At 38.9% G+C, this 15,324-nt stretch overlaps 1 protein-coding gene across 1 annotated transcript in view; it reads left to right on the forward strand.

Annotated features, from left to right (window-relative positions):
* DYNC2H1 (dynein cytoplasmic 2 heavy chain 1) overlaps positions 1 to 15,324 on the forward strand; it is a 362,438-nt gene that overhangs the window by 64,303 nt on the left and 282,811 nt on the right. The window contains 5 exon segments of the mRNA XM_030560509.1: positions 645 to 904; positions 5,211 to 5,457; positions 6,853 to 7,004; positions 7,566 to 7,710; positions 10,927 to 11,029. Of these exon segments, the coding sequence (XP_030416369.1) occupies positions 645 to 904; positions 5,211 to 5,457; positions 6,853 to 7,004; positions 7,566 to 7,710; positions 10,927 to 11,029 (907 nt within the window).

Consider the following 15,324-nt stretch of genomic DNA (forward strand, 5'->3'; position numbering starts at 1 on the left):
TAAATGCTAAGTAAATCCTCACACACATTCATATCTTAAAAGTTTTAGAAAAAAAAAAGATGACTGTGAGTGATAAGTGTTCCTACCAGACCACAAAATAGGAAAAAGAAAAAAGTTACTTAAAAAGAAAAAAAACAGTTATCTCTTTAGGCAGCCTTTAATTCTGGAATTTCCTAACTTTGAACTTTTATTTACAGTTGACTACTAATTGTGTGTCCCTCATTTTCTCTCTACTCAGTGTGAGAAATGCTCATTTGTATGCTCATGAGTGCAACTGAAGTCAATAGGAGCTGTACTTTGAACCTACTAAGTACTTTGTAAAGTCAGGCCCTCAGTGACTCAAGGAAATGAATGAGGACATTTATTCCATGAGGTCTGGCACCACGCATCGAATGAAAAATAAATATTGGATAACTACCCACTCATTCACTCACTGCCCAATATATTCACACAACGGGACTGAATTCAAGTTGCATAGGCAACCTTAATTCTTGCATTTTCTAATTTTTGAGTGCTTGACTTTGCAAATTTAATATTCTTTTAGCATAGTTTTTGGATGTAGTTATAATTATAGTTATTGTATTGTTATTAGGAATGCAGATTTTTAAAAGCTTAATTGTTATTATTTTAAAATTTTTGTAAAGATTTTTAATTGGGCACGAGAATCTCCACCAGATCCCAGGAAGCCACTGGACACATATTATGACCCTGACACTGGACATTTAATGTCATATCAGCTGAGAAAACCTATACATTTAACTGCTGATGACTTTAGTAATCTCCGAACACTTCCTGTCATTCAAACCCCTGACATGCAGAGAGGTTTAGATTACTTCAGACCATGGCTAGACTTTGACAATAAGCAGCCATTTCTTCTTATTGGGCCTGAAGGATGTGGAAAGGGGTAAGTCTTTTGTTTTTGTTTTTGTTTTTTATTTTAACTGTTTTAATCTAACTTTTCTAAGTTTGGTGATAAAGTTTTGGAACATTTTTGCATAGTGAAAGTTTCTGCTCCATTGATAAAGTTGTTTCTTTAGATGAAATACTAATAGAACCATTTGAAATGTTCTTTGACACATCTGTTACAACAAGTTAGTAACATCAGTCTCAGTCTGTGTGTGTGTTTGTCCAGCATCTGTTACAGTGGGATGCTGTTTCTGATTGGAACTTTGGTGCTAATGGAATGCAAATAGCAAATTATACATACTTGTGGTTGATAGGGGCCCCTTTAGTCACTACCAGAACATTGTTTGAGTTACTTCCTTCTCTGACCCTAACAGAGTCCTTCCTCTGCTTGGGGTGTACCTGGGGTGTGCAAGAGTCTCTCTCTCTCTCTCTCTCTCTCTTTCTCTCTAAATAAGAGTTCCTTTCCCCTGCTCCTTGTGACTAACAAAACATTATTACCCCTGTTTGTGTATCTCTTTCAGCTTGGTACAGGTGCTCTTTCTCGAGCATGAAGTGTGGATAGTGCTTGACCAGATGAGGCTCCATTTCTTCTCTTTTACAGGGACCAGTTGGTCATATGCATGGCTCAGTGTAGGGTCACTTTTCTATGCCTGCACAAAATTCCCATTCTGTAGGAGTGCTTCCACATCAGATAACCTCTTCCTCACTTGCAGGGGCTGACAGTTCTTTTCCTCTTGACATTCCGTCCTTAGGGTCTTCCAATTCCTCAAGATTTACCAGGCTTTCTGGTCACTCTGCGATGATCAACCAGGATGCCTGTTTGCTGGGCTGGCCTGTTCATTAATCACTTGCCAAAAAAATGGCCAGTGCCAGTCTCCCATTATGGGATACTCCAATTTCTCCACCAGTGGTACAACTGTCACCTTGATACATGTCCCCACAGTCGGCTGTAAACATTGGCTGGGATAGGTTTTCACTTTGCCATGTATTCACTGTAGATGAGATCAGCCTTTTGGGGGTGTTTTCATCCCTTGTGAAGGAGACCTGGACCACTGTCTAACTACAGACAGAGTCCAAGTCATTGAACTCTTTTCCCTTGGACCATCAGCAGCGCCATCAACTTGGGAAGTGCTGTTGTCCATGCATGGATTTCTGCACTCCAGCCCTGGGCATAATCACATTCCTTAAGAGGGCATTCTTTCTTTTATGTGTTCTGTCTAGCCACAGGAGCAGCAAGTCGCTGGGCTGGCACTGATGATATCTTTACTAGTTGTGGGTGAACTCAGCTGTGGAGTAGTGGCTGGCCCCTGTTCTGCAGGTCCATCTTCAGTTGCTTGATATGCTTGGTAGTCCCACTGGTAGTGTCATTGATGTGAGTTTCCCCAGAAATGTCCAAATTGTCCAACATATCTGACTTTACTTGTTTATAATTCTTAGACTTCTCCAGGTCTGGGTTATGGTAGGCAATCTGTGCCAGACACATAAAATACGGAGCCAAAATCAAAGCCTACTCCACCAGGAGATTAGTGCTGTGCTCTGAAGGGTAATTAAAAAGGCTTTAGGGTAGTGTCTGGCCCTGTCTTGGTTAACTTCCTGGGTATTGGTGGGGGATCCACTTTGACAGAAGGGTGCCCTTGTGAGCGTAAGGTGAGCACTATCTGTTGTATCATCTCCTTGTGGAACTCCTGCTGGTGGGTCATCAACTCTCTCAGCAACTGTTGCTGCTGTTGCATTGTTTGAACGTGCTAGTGGGTGGTTCACTGCTGCAGCAATTGTTGCTGGAACTGCTGTTGCTGAGTGCTTGCTGCTGCTGCATATCAGCCAGCCATTCACACCACCGCTCAGATACCATAAGAACATACGAATGGTCATACTGGGTAAGACCAATGGTCCACCTTGCTTGATATCCTGTATGTGCCAGTGGCCAGTGCCAGATACTTCAGAGGGAATGAACAGAACAGGGCAATTTCGAGTGATCTATCTCCTGTTATCTAGTCTCATCTGTTGGCAGCTGAAGGTTTAGGGACACATGGAGCATAGGGTTGCATCCTTGGCTGTCTTGGCTCATAGCCATTGATGGATCTGTCCTCCGTTAATTTATCTAATTCTTTTTTTAACCCAGTTATACTTTTGAACTTCACAGCATCCCATGGCAATGACTGTGCATTGTGTAAAGAAGTATTACCTTTTGTCTGTTTTAAACCTGCTGCCTATTAATTTCACCAAATGATGTCCAGTTCTTGTGTTAAGTGAAGGGGTAAATAACACATTGCTATTCACTTTCTCTGCACAAGTCACAATTTAATAGGCCTTTTTCATATCCCCCCATAGTCATCTCTTTTCTAAGAGGAACAGTCCAGTCTTCTTAATTTCTCCTCATATGGAAGCTGTTCCATATCTCTAATCATTTTCATTGTCATTCTTTGCACCATTTCCAATTCTAATATAACTTTTTTGAGATGAAGCAACTAGGACTCCGTGCAGCATTCAAGGTATGGGCATACCATGGATTTATATAGTGGCATTATGGTATTTTCTGTCTTATTATTGATCCTTTTCCTAATAGTTCCTAACATTCTGTTAGCTTTTTTTACTGTTACTGGAGATTGGGTAGAAGTTTTCAGAGAATTCTCCACAATGAATTGAGTTGTAACAGCTAATTTAGACCCCAACATTTTATATGTATAGTTGGGTTTAAGTTATCCAGTGTGCATTACGTTGCACTTTGTTGGGATTCCCTCAGGGAGTTTTTACACTTGGCTTATCAAGAGCACCTTGTCCAGTTCTGGGAGAATACTTAATCCAGTTCTCTGGGATCCAGGGCTCTCAGTTTGACTCTGGATTTCTTCACTCAGGTTCCTTTATTTGGCATACAGCAAAGCTACACTGAGTTGATCGGACTCTAGCATAGGGGATAGGTACAGGGCATACCGCACATTCAAAGTTACACAGACAATCTCTTCTTTTATATGAATTTACACATAACATCGCATTTGTTTTACATTCAAGCATACGTTTTTGGCTTGGCTTGATTACTTTGCAGGAACCAGTCCCTGTACAGCATGCTCTGTCCGTGTGCTGTTCATGTGGAACCTGATCTTTATCTTCAAGGTTTATCTTGTCCATTGTCCTTATCATCACGCCAGCATACTCTTTGTCAAGCCCCTATTTACAACTTAACCTTCCATTCACCTTTCCAATTATGCCTACTAAGAAATGAAACAAGTTTCTTATATCAAGCCTGGCCTACACACTTATCGACATTGAATTTCATCTGCAACAAAATCCCATTGTAACTCTTCAAAGTGATCTTTGGAATTAAATATTTTAGTAATTCTGTATCATCTGCATATGTTGCCACATTCCTGTTCATCCTTTTTTTCCTGATCATTTATTAATATATTGAAGAGCACAAGTTCCACTACAGGGAACTCTCCCACTGTTGACCTCTCTCCATTGTGAAAACAAGCAGTTTATTCCTACTCTTTGTTTCCATTCCCATCTTTTAACCAGCTACAGATCAATGAAAGGACCTTCTTTCTTATCACATGACTCCTTACTTTGCTTAAGAGCCTTTGGTGGGGGACCTCGTGCACTGAAAGTCCTAGTGCACTGCATCGACTGGATCACCCTTATCCATGTGCTTGTTGATTCCCTCAAAGAGCAAGCCATGCAGCTGTGTCTAGTTAGTGCTGGCTGAGCCCTGAAGAGCTCATTAAATTCTCCCTCAATAGAGTGAGGGCGTACTCCTTACATAATAATAATGGTAATAAGTGTGAACCCATTTTTTTTTCTGTGTCTCTGTTGATTTGCAAATAGATTATATTCTTTCTTTCAGTGGTTTCTTCTCAAAAATCTAATGCTATTTCCATTGTTTAAAATTCAGTCATAAATATGTTTCCTAAAAGAAAAAGAGATGTACCATTCCTTTTTATTTTCTTTATCCTCATGTGCATAGGCTCTGATCCTGCAATGTATACTGCATGAGAGGACTAATGAATTTTTGCAGAGCCCTATTGACTTCCATTGTCCATGTATTGTAAATAGCTGGTTTGGGGCCATATTTCATTGTTCACCAGCTAGCTGTTTCTTACACAAATCTGTACAAGTACTTTTCTGGAACTTCATAAATGTGAAATGATACAATTTGATTTTATAATCAAGACTACTTAGTTCAACAAAACTGATCCAGTGCATTATATGCAGTACATTAAACAGTGTGCTAGCAGTTTTAAGGTGTTCAAATTGCTTTTTAAAAATTTCTGTGTATATAAAATATATATTCATATATTTTATTTTGTTAGAATGTTGCTTCGTTATGCCTTTTCCCAACTCCGATCCACCCAGATTGCTACAGTTCACTGCAGTGCACAAACTACATCTCGACATCTTCTCCAAAAGTTAAATCAGACTTGCATGGTAATCAGTACAAATACTGGGAGAGTATACAGACCGAAAGACTGTGAAAGGCTGGTTTTATACTTAAAGGACATCAACCTGCCCAAACCTGATAAATGGGGAACCAGCACTCTAGTGGCTTTCCTGCAACAGGTGAACGTATATGGCTTTGATAATAATTATATTTAGAATTATAGACTATAAATGATCTATTATGATTCAGTAAATACATATTAAAGTCCTATTTGCAATCATTTGATATACAGGCAGAGTATTTTGAATTGAACACCTTACAATATGCTGATGATTTTAATAGTTAACATCCTACATGTTTATTATCATTACGTTTATATGTAGTGTGGTAGCATGTAGAGATGCCAACTGGTATCAAGGTTCCATTTGTGCTAAGCACTGTACACATATATACAGGGTTGGCTCCAGGCACCAGCGAACCAAGCAGTTGCTTGGGGTGGCCAATGGAAAAGGATCTTTGGCAGCAATTCAGCAACGGTTCCCTCAGTCACTCTCACCTCTTTGAGCTCCCGCTGAAGAGGACGAGAGGGAATGAAGGACTCGCTGCTGAATTGCTACAGAAGGATGAAGCGCTGCGATTGAGCTGCTACTGAAGTGCTGCCAATCGGCTTTTTTTCTTCCTTGGTTCGCCGGTTGGGGCAGCGAAAAAGCTGGAGCCGGCCTTGCATATGTAATCAAAAGACAGTCCCTGTCCCCAAAAGCTTATAGTGATTAATAAAGTAAGTTTGTGGATTTGCATAATTCTTCTCTCCTCAGAGATTGGAAATTGAAATGTAATGCTTACAGTATTTTAAAAATTCCTTTTTTCTCATTTTTACATTCCGTCCATCATGCATTCTTTCTCCTTCTCCGAATTCCTTCTTAAAACCCTCTTCCCCACTTCACCCAACAAATCTGTTGTAGTGTTTGTTGATTTTTAACAATGAATTTACTACATTCTCCCCTTTACTGAAATATTTCCCCCTTTGGTTTAATTTTCTCTTACATTGCAAGCTATCTGGGATAAAGACCTTGAGCTAAGGGCTGCCCTAAGTTACTTCAGCTGCTCATGGTCTGTAAGGGACCACTCAAGAGCTGAGAATTGGCAGAGTGAAGCTCCAGTATGCCCCCTTCCACGCCTGACATGTCTTTTACTCTGGTTGAGGTCGGGCAGGTTAGGGAAGGAGCCAACTCTTTTGGCTTTACTATAGCTGAGAGCTGTCTCTCTCCAGGAGGAATTGTCAGCTGTCCAGTTGCACCTGGATTCTAGCTCCTTTGTGCTGTTGGTTCACAGAGGAGAATCTGGCCTAATTTATGATTTTATAAAATGCCATATAAATTTTTGTTTATAGTGCTGCGCAGTTGCTTAAGAATAATATATTAGACACTTTTGAGGAAAATGTTAGTGATGAGTACATTGTTGGTATTTAACAAATAATACTAATCAGAGACTCATCATTAATCTATTGTTTTCATTAGGTACCTTGCTATTTTTCATTTAATTTTACTAAAATATTTTGTTTTGTTATATTAAAGATTCTGACGTACCAAGGATTTTACGATGAAAATCTTGAATGGGTTGGTTTAGAAAGTATCCAAATTGTGGCATCCATGTCTGCTGGGGGAACATTAGGAAGGCATAAACTTACATCCAGATTTACTTCTGTTGTTCGTCTTTGTGCAATTGAGTAAGTGTTTGCAAGAACCTACTTGACTTTGAGATCTCAGATTCAGATTGCAGGGTCTGTTTGCCTCTGCCTGTCCTCCTTGATGTGAGACTTGAAAACATTGAATGTGATTGTGTCTGGCAAGTCAAGCCTCTAATCTTTCCTACTAATGTAGAATCTTCACATATAATATCAATGTTGCTACCTCTTGGTGTTTGAAACCAGTTAAAGAGCGATATATAATTATTTTAATGCACCGTGTTGTTCCTAAGTATCTGAAATAAGTTTTCAAGTAAGATTACTTATTTTAAAGTGCTGGTTGTTTAGTGGATTAAATACATTGTGAGGAAGGGTTTATAAATTGGGTTTATAAATTGGAACATATTTAAAGATACACTGGAAAGTCTCTGAGGGTTGCATATTCAGATAAAACCAAATGTATTTAAGTTATTGCTGGACTAAGGCTCTGTTTATTGAAGATTCAGAGTAAATTATAGATATAAATCTAAACCCATTTTTGGTATGGAAATTAAGTATGTTGATACATCGCAATTTCTTTGGACTCTTCTTTTTTTCCTCTAGCTATCCAGAAAGAGACCAACTGCAAACAATTTATAGTGCATATTTGGAGCCTGTGCTTCACAAAAACCTAAAGAATCACTCTGTTTGGGGTTCCTTACCAAAAATACATCAGCTGGCAGGATCTATGGTTCAAATATATGAGCAGGTACAGTGCTTTGATTTCTTTTTTGGGAAATGGAGATGAAAAATTGAGAAGCTGCCTTGTCTTTTATTCTCTGGCTTTAGACAGTAACAATAGATTATACAGTGTTTCACCATATTTAAAATCTAAATGCAAGTAACTTTTTTTATGTTGATTTCAGAATTAAAGTGAAGAGTACATGCATGTGGTTATGGACATGAAAGGATGGTCCAGTGGTTAGGGCACTAGTCTAGGATTTGTGAGACTTGGGTTCAATTCCCTGCTGCATCACAGGCTTCCTGTGTATGCTTGGACAAGTCACTTAGGGATTCATGGAATTTAAGGCTAGAAGGGACCATTATGATCATCTGTTCTGACCTCCTGCACATTGCAGGCCACAGAACCTTATCAACCCACTCCTATAATAGACCCATAACCTCTGGCTGAGTTACTGAAGTCCTCAAATCATGATTTAAAGATTTCAAGTTCCAGAGAATCTATCATTTACACTAGTAAATGATGGATTCAGCCTTTTTGTGCCTCCATACCACATCTGTAAAATGAGGATAACTCTGCTTCACACTGAAGATTGCAAGTTGTTCAGATACTATGATTTTGTATGATGATGGGGGCCAAACTTAGATAGGACTAAGTATACCAAATAGTGTGCATATAAAACATGACATTTAGGCACACAAATACATTTTTAACTTCCTATTCAAAATTGTAGGGTCCTAGCCAAGCATGTAATCACTTTAAGCATTTAAGCATAGTCTCACTGGATTTAGTAGGAGTAATTACATGGACTAGGACCCAAGTTCTTAACACACATCTAGGTAGAATGATCACATCCTTAAAAGCAGATGGAGCATGGGACAACCTCCAACTAGTCACATAATTCAACTCTTCAAAGAAATATGTGCAAGTGTCATTCTGGTAAGGCACGGTTATTAGATGTTTGAAAATCTTGATTAAGGAAACTTAGCTTAGCCAAAAGTTTTCCAATAGTGGAAGGCTGAATCTTTATGATAATAAAAAGTTATGGTGGAGGTAGAGTCAAATTTACAGAATGTAATAAGTAGGCCGTTTCTCACCATGCAGACAATTATATTACCTATAAACCATTTCAGACCACAATTGACAGGTTTAATAGAACAAACACACTAAAGAAACACTACCTGTGTATTGAATAGTAACAACATTTCTATTCTTTGAGATTCTACACATTTTGAACATCAATACCTTACATATAATAGTCTAAGGAGAATCAGATCAAAATATTTGTTATCCTTTTGGTAAACAGCTGCAGTCTCATGCCTTGCATGCTTTTCATATGGCCTATTCTTTATCTGTATATTTTATGAGTTATTAGTGTAAATCTGTGCTGATAATTGTCTCATCCTCAAAGAGAGCTATGCAGTTACTCCATGAGTTAAAAATCAAGGTGTGTTTTCAGATATAAATAAATAGTTAATATTTCCATTATCAGTCAGCCAAATTATGATATGCATTGTTGTTATTTTTTTTTATTCATTATACCTTACATTTATGTAGCATCTTCTGTCCAGAAATATACCTTGGCCCCACACAAATCATGTACCATACATAAGGAACACTATACAAATACAGTCATATTTAATACATGTGATTTGTCTGACCACAGACCCTTTGAAAGCATGTGTTGTTATATATATCAAATGTATTTGGGATGTCCTCCATCCGTGCACAGGCCTTTCATCCTCTTGCTCTATGTGACGTTCCCCTGGTGTTATCTGGACCGGTGATCTTTTAGGTCACTCCAGTCCTTGACTCAGGGAGGCAGGCAGCCTTACCCTGCTCTGCTGTGAGAACCCCCATTTCAGGGCTATTCACGCACAGTTTCTAGCTTGTAAGCTGCTCCCAGCTATGGTAGTGAGTACTTTTGGCCAGCTGCTGCTTGAATTGTGCATCCGATTGACACTAGCTAATATCTCCGGTCCCAGACACAACCCTAGGAACCTCCATCTTGCAGTGTCCGGTTATGCCCGCTGGACACTGCAAGCTTATATGAGTTCGTCAATTTAACAAAGAAATTGATATGTATCAGGCTTGCTATCCCAAGGGGAGTCTCTGACAGCTTCAAACCAAATGCGCCGCTTCAGGTAGAATAAACAAATTTATTAACTACAAAAGATGGATTTTAAGTGATTATAAGTCAAAACACAAGTCAGATTTGGTCAAATGAAATAAAAGCAAAACACATTCTAAGCTGATCTTAACACTTTCAGTGCCCTTACAAACTTAGATGCTTTTCATCACAGGCTGACTGGTTGCCCTTCAGCCAGGCTTGCCTCTTTGATCAGTGCTTCAGTCGCCTGGTGGTGATGTCTGTAGATGTAGGTAGAAGAGAGAGGAAGAGCATGGCAAACGTCTCTCCCTTTTATCATGTTCTTTCTTCCCCTTTGGCATTATCTTTCCCCCCCTTCAGAGTCAGATGAGCATTACCTCATCGTAGTCCCAAACTGACCAAAGGAAGGGAAGTGACTCACTCAAGAGTCCAACAGATCCTTTGTTGCTGCCTAGGCCAGTGTCCTTTGTTCCTGTGAGGCTGGGCTGGGTTTGTCCCATACATGCCCCGATGGGGTGTGAACTTCCCTTCTGCTCCTGGAGAGTTTTGCCTGGGCTTGTTTTAAGCCACAGGGACACATTTTCAGCCTCATAACTATATACATGAAATTACAACCTATAACATTACTATAACAACAATGCTCAGTGCATCATGAGCCTTCTGAAGACAATGTCATGACAAACTTTGCATTGGATATCAAACAAACATATTATAAGGATGAACGTGGGGGTGCAGGGTGATCCCCTGAGGTAGAGAGTGTCAGAGTCTATCCGAATTTGGACAAAATTCTTCTCCTGGTGCCAAACTAGAAAAATCGACCCACTATAGATGTTTTAGACTGGAAGAGAGATTGTTCCCATGGAAGAAACAGGGAACTAATTTTCCAACATAACCTTTTTCTCAGAAATAATATAGAATAAATATTTTAGAAATGAGATGTTTTGCTTTTTTGTTCTGAAAGCAAAATGTAAACAGTCCAAGCTGTGTATTTTTCAGATGAATTAACAAAATATATGAACTTGTACAGTTGAAGTAAATCCACTTGGTGAAAGCATAGAAAAAAATTGAACAAATTGTCAAGAAATATTTGCAATTAAAATATAAATTGTGTTGTGAATAACTTATGTTTTCAGGTACGAGCAAAATTCACAGTTGATGATCATAGTCATTACCTCTTTACACCATACATTCTTACTCAATGGGTTCTTGGCTTATTCAGATATGATGTAACAGGAGGTGAGTTACTCTGATTTGTTCTAAAAGAGAAAACATTTTTAGAAGATTCAAATATTTTGTGATATTTCTTATTATTTATCTATCTTGCAAACTCTCCATATCATAGAATATGAGGGTTGGAAGGGACCACAGGAGGTCATCTAATCCAATCCCCTTCTCAAAGCTGGACCAATCCCTAGACAGATTTTTGTGCCCTAGATCCCTGAATGGCTCCCTCAAGTATTGCACTCACAACCCTGGGTTTAGCAGGCCAATGCTCAAACCACTGAGCTATCTCTTCCTCCTTGAATCCCCATTGAAACCTGGGAAGTTTGTAGGATTGGCCCTAATGTCAGTTGAAAAACAAAAGTTCCATTGCATGAAAAGTTATGTTGTTGTTTTTAATTTTGAAAAATAATGTGAGATTTTAAAATATAGGTAATAACTATCTTGAGTTTAAAGAAAATAAATAAGTCTGGGCTGTTCAGTCATTTTGATTATGAAATCTGTGGACTCCACTTTCTGCAATTGAGCTGGTTTTTGATGAGGATGTTTCAGGGTATGTCTACACTTCAAAGTAAGCCCAGGGTAAGTGGAACTTGAGTTAGCACACCCCAGGTTTGTTAACGTAGGGCTTGAGCGTTTACACTTATTTGTAACCCCAGCTTAGGAATTTTTTAATTTTGGGTCCCAACTGTGCGTGCCAACATTTACACTGCATTATGTGGGCCCAAGTTCAACCACCCATATCCCAGACTTCTTAGTGCCCTCCCCAAATGTGGCAGCTCTAGCCCTTTGTTTATGGTGCAGTGTGGAAAAACTTGACTGTCCACCAAACTCAACTGTCCAGAGGACAAAGAAAGCCGGCCCATGGAATTGTGGAGTACTTGAACCTGAGCCTGAGTTCGAATCTTGGGCTTACATTGAGGTGTAGGCATACCCACAGTGGCTTGCCACAAATGACTTTAGCTGTATCAGTTGCTTAAAGTGTGTGGGTGTGGGGGGTGTAGCAGCATTGGCACTACTGAGGGACGTTATTCTTATACTGCTTAACAAAGGAAGGGTGTGACCAATCCTTCTCATGATGTTGAAGTGCTTTCTAATGACCACTTATTCTCAGAATTTTCCTTTTCCTCAAACTTTTCCTTTTCCTGATAAGCTGAATGGAATTTAGTTTTAGGTACTCTTGGAAACTGACAGCTTAGGCTGGTTTCCAGTCTGATTTTTATCCTTCCTTTGGAGTTGATATTTTACTGGGTCATGAATAATCTTATAATAATCCTATTGTATTTGTTTTGTGCTAATAATTGTGAACTTTTATGGGATCATTTACAGACCTGTGTTTTTTACATTGTCTTCATGAAAAGTGTCAGTTAGGTTTTAAATTGGCATTAGTGGAGATGTAGTTGATGGCTAAATTTGAGACATGCCTTGGTCGCATTGAACTGATAAGCATCTGTACTCACACTCCACTCATTGGGTTGGAGCCTCAGGGGCGTGTAAACCAGCATAGCTCCACTTAAGTCAATGAAGGTACACTTACTTACACCAAGTGGGGATTTCTCCCTGTTTAAGGATTCCACTATTATATCTGAAGCTGGTGGATGACTGTGCTTTTTCTGTGATGAGGAGTGTGGTGAGTAATTTGCTCCACCTGAAACCCATCTCATCTTGTCCCTTCTCCACTTGTAAGGAGCATGTTAAAGCTTTATTTTTCCCAAAGATAACCACTATCTGTTCTTGGATTTATTTTTCGCCTTGACTTTGGACTTATTTTTTGTAACTTCAGAAAGGGGAACTACAAAAAAATGAGGAAGCTAGTTAAACGGAAATTTAAAGGTTTGGTCACAAAAGTGAAGTGCATGCAAGCTGCATGGAAACTTTTAAAAACACCATAATAGAGACTCAAATTAAATGTATACCCCAAATTAAAAAGCATAGTAAGAGGACCAAAATGTGCCACCATGCCTAAACAACAAAGTAGAAGTAGTGGTTACAGGCAGAAAGGCATCCTTTAAAAATTGGACATTAAACCCGATTGAGGAAAATAGGAAGGAGCATAAATGGTAGCAAGTCAAGTGTAAATGTATAATTAGGCAGGCCAAAAAAGAATTTTAAGAGCAACTAGCCAAAGACTCAAAAACTAGGCCAAAAGTGCATCAGAAGCAGGAAGCTTGCCAAACAGCCAGTGATCACTGGATGATCGAGGTGCTAAAGGAGTACTCAAGGAAGATAAGGCTTTGCAGAGATGCTAAATGAATTCTTATGCATTGCTGTTCGCTGCAGAGAATGTGAGGGAGATACCCACACCTGAGCCATTCTTTTTCCTCAGACATATCTGAGGAACTGGCCCAGCTTGAGTGATCAGTAGAGGAAATTCTGAAACAAATTGATAAATTAAACAGTTATAAGTCACCAGAACCAGATGGTATTCACCCAAGAGATCTGAAGGAGTTCAAATATGAAATTGCAGAACGACTACTGCGTTATGTAATCTATCCTTTAAATCCACTTCTGTACCAGATGACTAGAGAATAGCTAATGTGACACCAGTTTTTAAAAAGGCTCCAGAAGTGATCCGGATAATTACAGGCTGGTAAGCTTAACTTCAGTACAGTATCAGACAAATTGGTTGAAACTGTAGTAAAGAACAGAATTCTCTGACACACGATGAACACAATTTGTTGGGAAAGGCTCAACACGGCTTTTCTAAAGGGAAATAATGCCTCAACAGTCTATTAGAATTCTTGCCAAAAAGCATGTGACAAAAGTGATCCAGTGAATATAGTGTACTTGACTTTCAGACGCCTTTGACAAGGTCTTTCACCAAATGCTCTTAAGCAAAGTAAGGAGTCATGGGATAAGAGGGAAAGTCTTCTCACAGCTCACTAACTTGTTAAAAGACAGGAAACAAAGGAAAGGAATAAATGGTCATTTTTCAGAATGGCGAGAGGTAAATAGGCCTCTATACTGAGACCAGTGCTGTTCAACATTTTCATAAATGATCTAGAAAAAGGGGTACATACTGAGTTGGCGAAATTTGCAGATAGTAGAAAATTACTCAAGATAGTTGAGTCCAAAGCAGACTGTGAAGAGTTAAAAAGGTATTTCACTAGGCTGGGTGACTGGGCAACACAATGGCAGATAAAATTCAATGCTGATAAATGCAAAGTAATGCACATTGGAAAATATAATCCCAACTATATATACAAAATGATGCTCTAAATTAGCTGTTACTGCTCAACGAAAAGATCTTGGAGTCATGCATAGTTCTCTGAAAACATGCGCTCAGTGTGACAAAGAACCAACAGAGTTAGGAACCATTAGGAAAGGGATAGAGAATAAGACAGAAAATATCATCATGCCACTATGTAAATCCATGTTACACCCACACCTTGAATACTTCGTGCAGTTCTGGTCATCCCATCTCAAAAAAGATATATTAGAATGGGAAAAGGTACAGAAAAAGACAACAAAAATGATTAAGGGTATGGAACAGCTTTCATATGGCAGAGATTAAAAGGACTGGTACTTTTTGTCTTAGAAAAGAGATGACTAAGAGGGAATATGATTGAGGTTTGTAAAATCATGAATGGTGTAGAGAAAGTGAATGAGGAAGTGTTATGTACTCCTTTGCATAACACAAAAACCAGGGGACACCCAATGAAATTAATAGGCAGCAGGCTTAAAGCAAACAAAAGGAAATTCTTTTTCACACAGTACACTGCCAACTTGTGGAACTTGTTGCCAGGGGATGTTATGAAGGCCAAAAGAATAATGGGATTCAAAAAATAATTATATAAGTTCCTGGAGGATAAGTCCATCAATGGCTATTAGCTAAGATGGTTGGGGATGCAACCCCATGCCTTGGATGTCCTTAACCTCTGATTACCAGAAGCTGGGAGTGGACGACCGGATGGATCACATGATAATTGCCTCTTCTGTTCATTCCCTCTGAAGCACCAGGTATTGGCCACTGTTGGAAGGCAAGATACTGGGCTAGGTGATCCATTGGTCTGATCCAGTATAGCCATTCTTATGTTCTTGTGTTCTTTATTACCAGTTACTTTCTGTTCCCCCTTTAAAACTGGATCTCCAGGTTTTCTTAATAGGATTGTATTTTAAAAGGGTAGTATTTTATTATTTTTATTACAATATATTTGTTTTTATTCTGTGTTCAGCACCTTGAGCATACTAAACAATTATTAAACAATAGTGTACTTTGCAGAAAACTTGTTCTTAAAGTATTTATTTCTCTGTGTGCTTGTAATTTGTCCTTGTTTGTACCCATAAGATTTTAAAAAAATATTTTATAA

Source organism: Gopherus evgoodei, chromosome 1 (assembly GCF_007399415.2).
Source record: "Gopherus evgoodei ecotype Sinaloan lineage chromosome 1, rGopEvg1_v1.p, whole genome shotgun sequence".
Classification (NCBI taxonomy): Eukaryota; Metazoa; Chordata; order Testudines; family Testudinidae; genus Gopherus; species Gopherus evgoodei.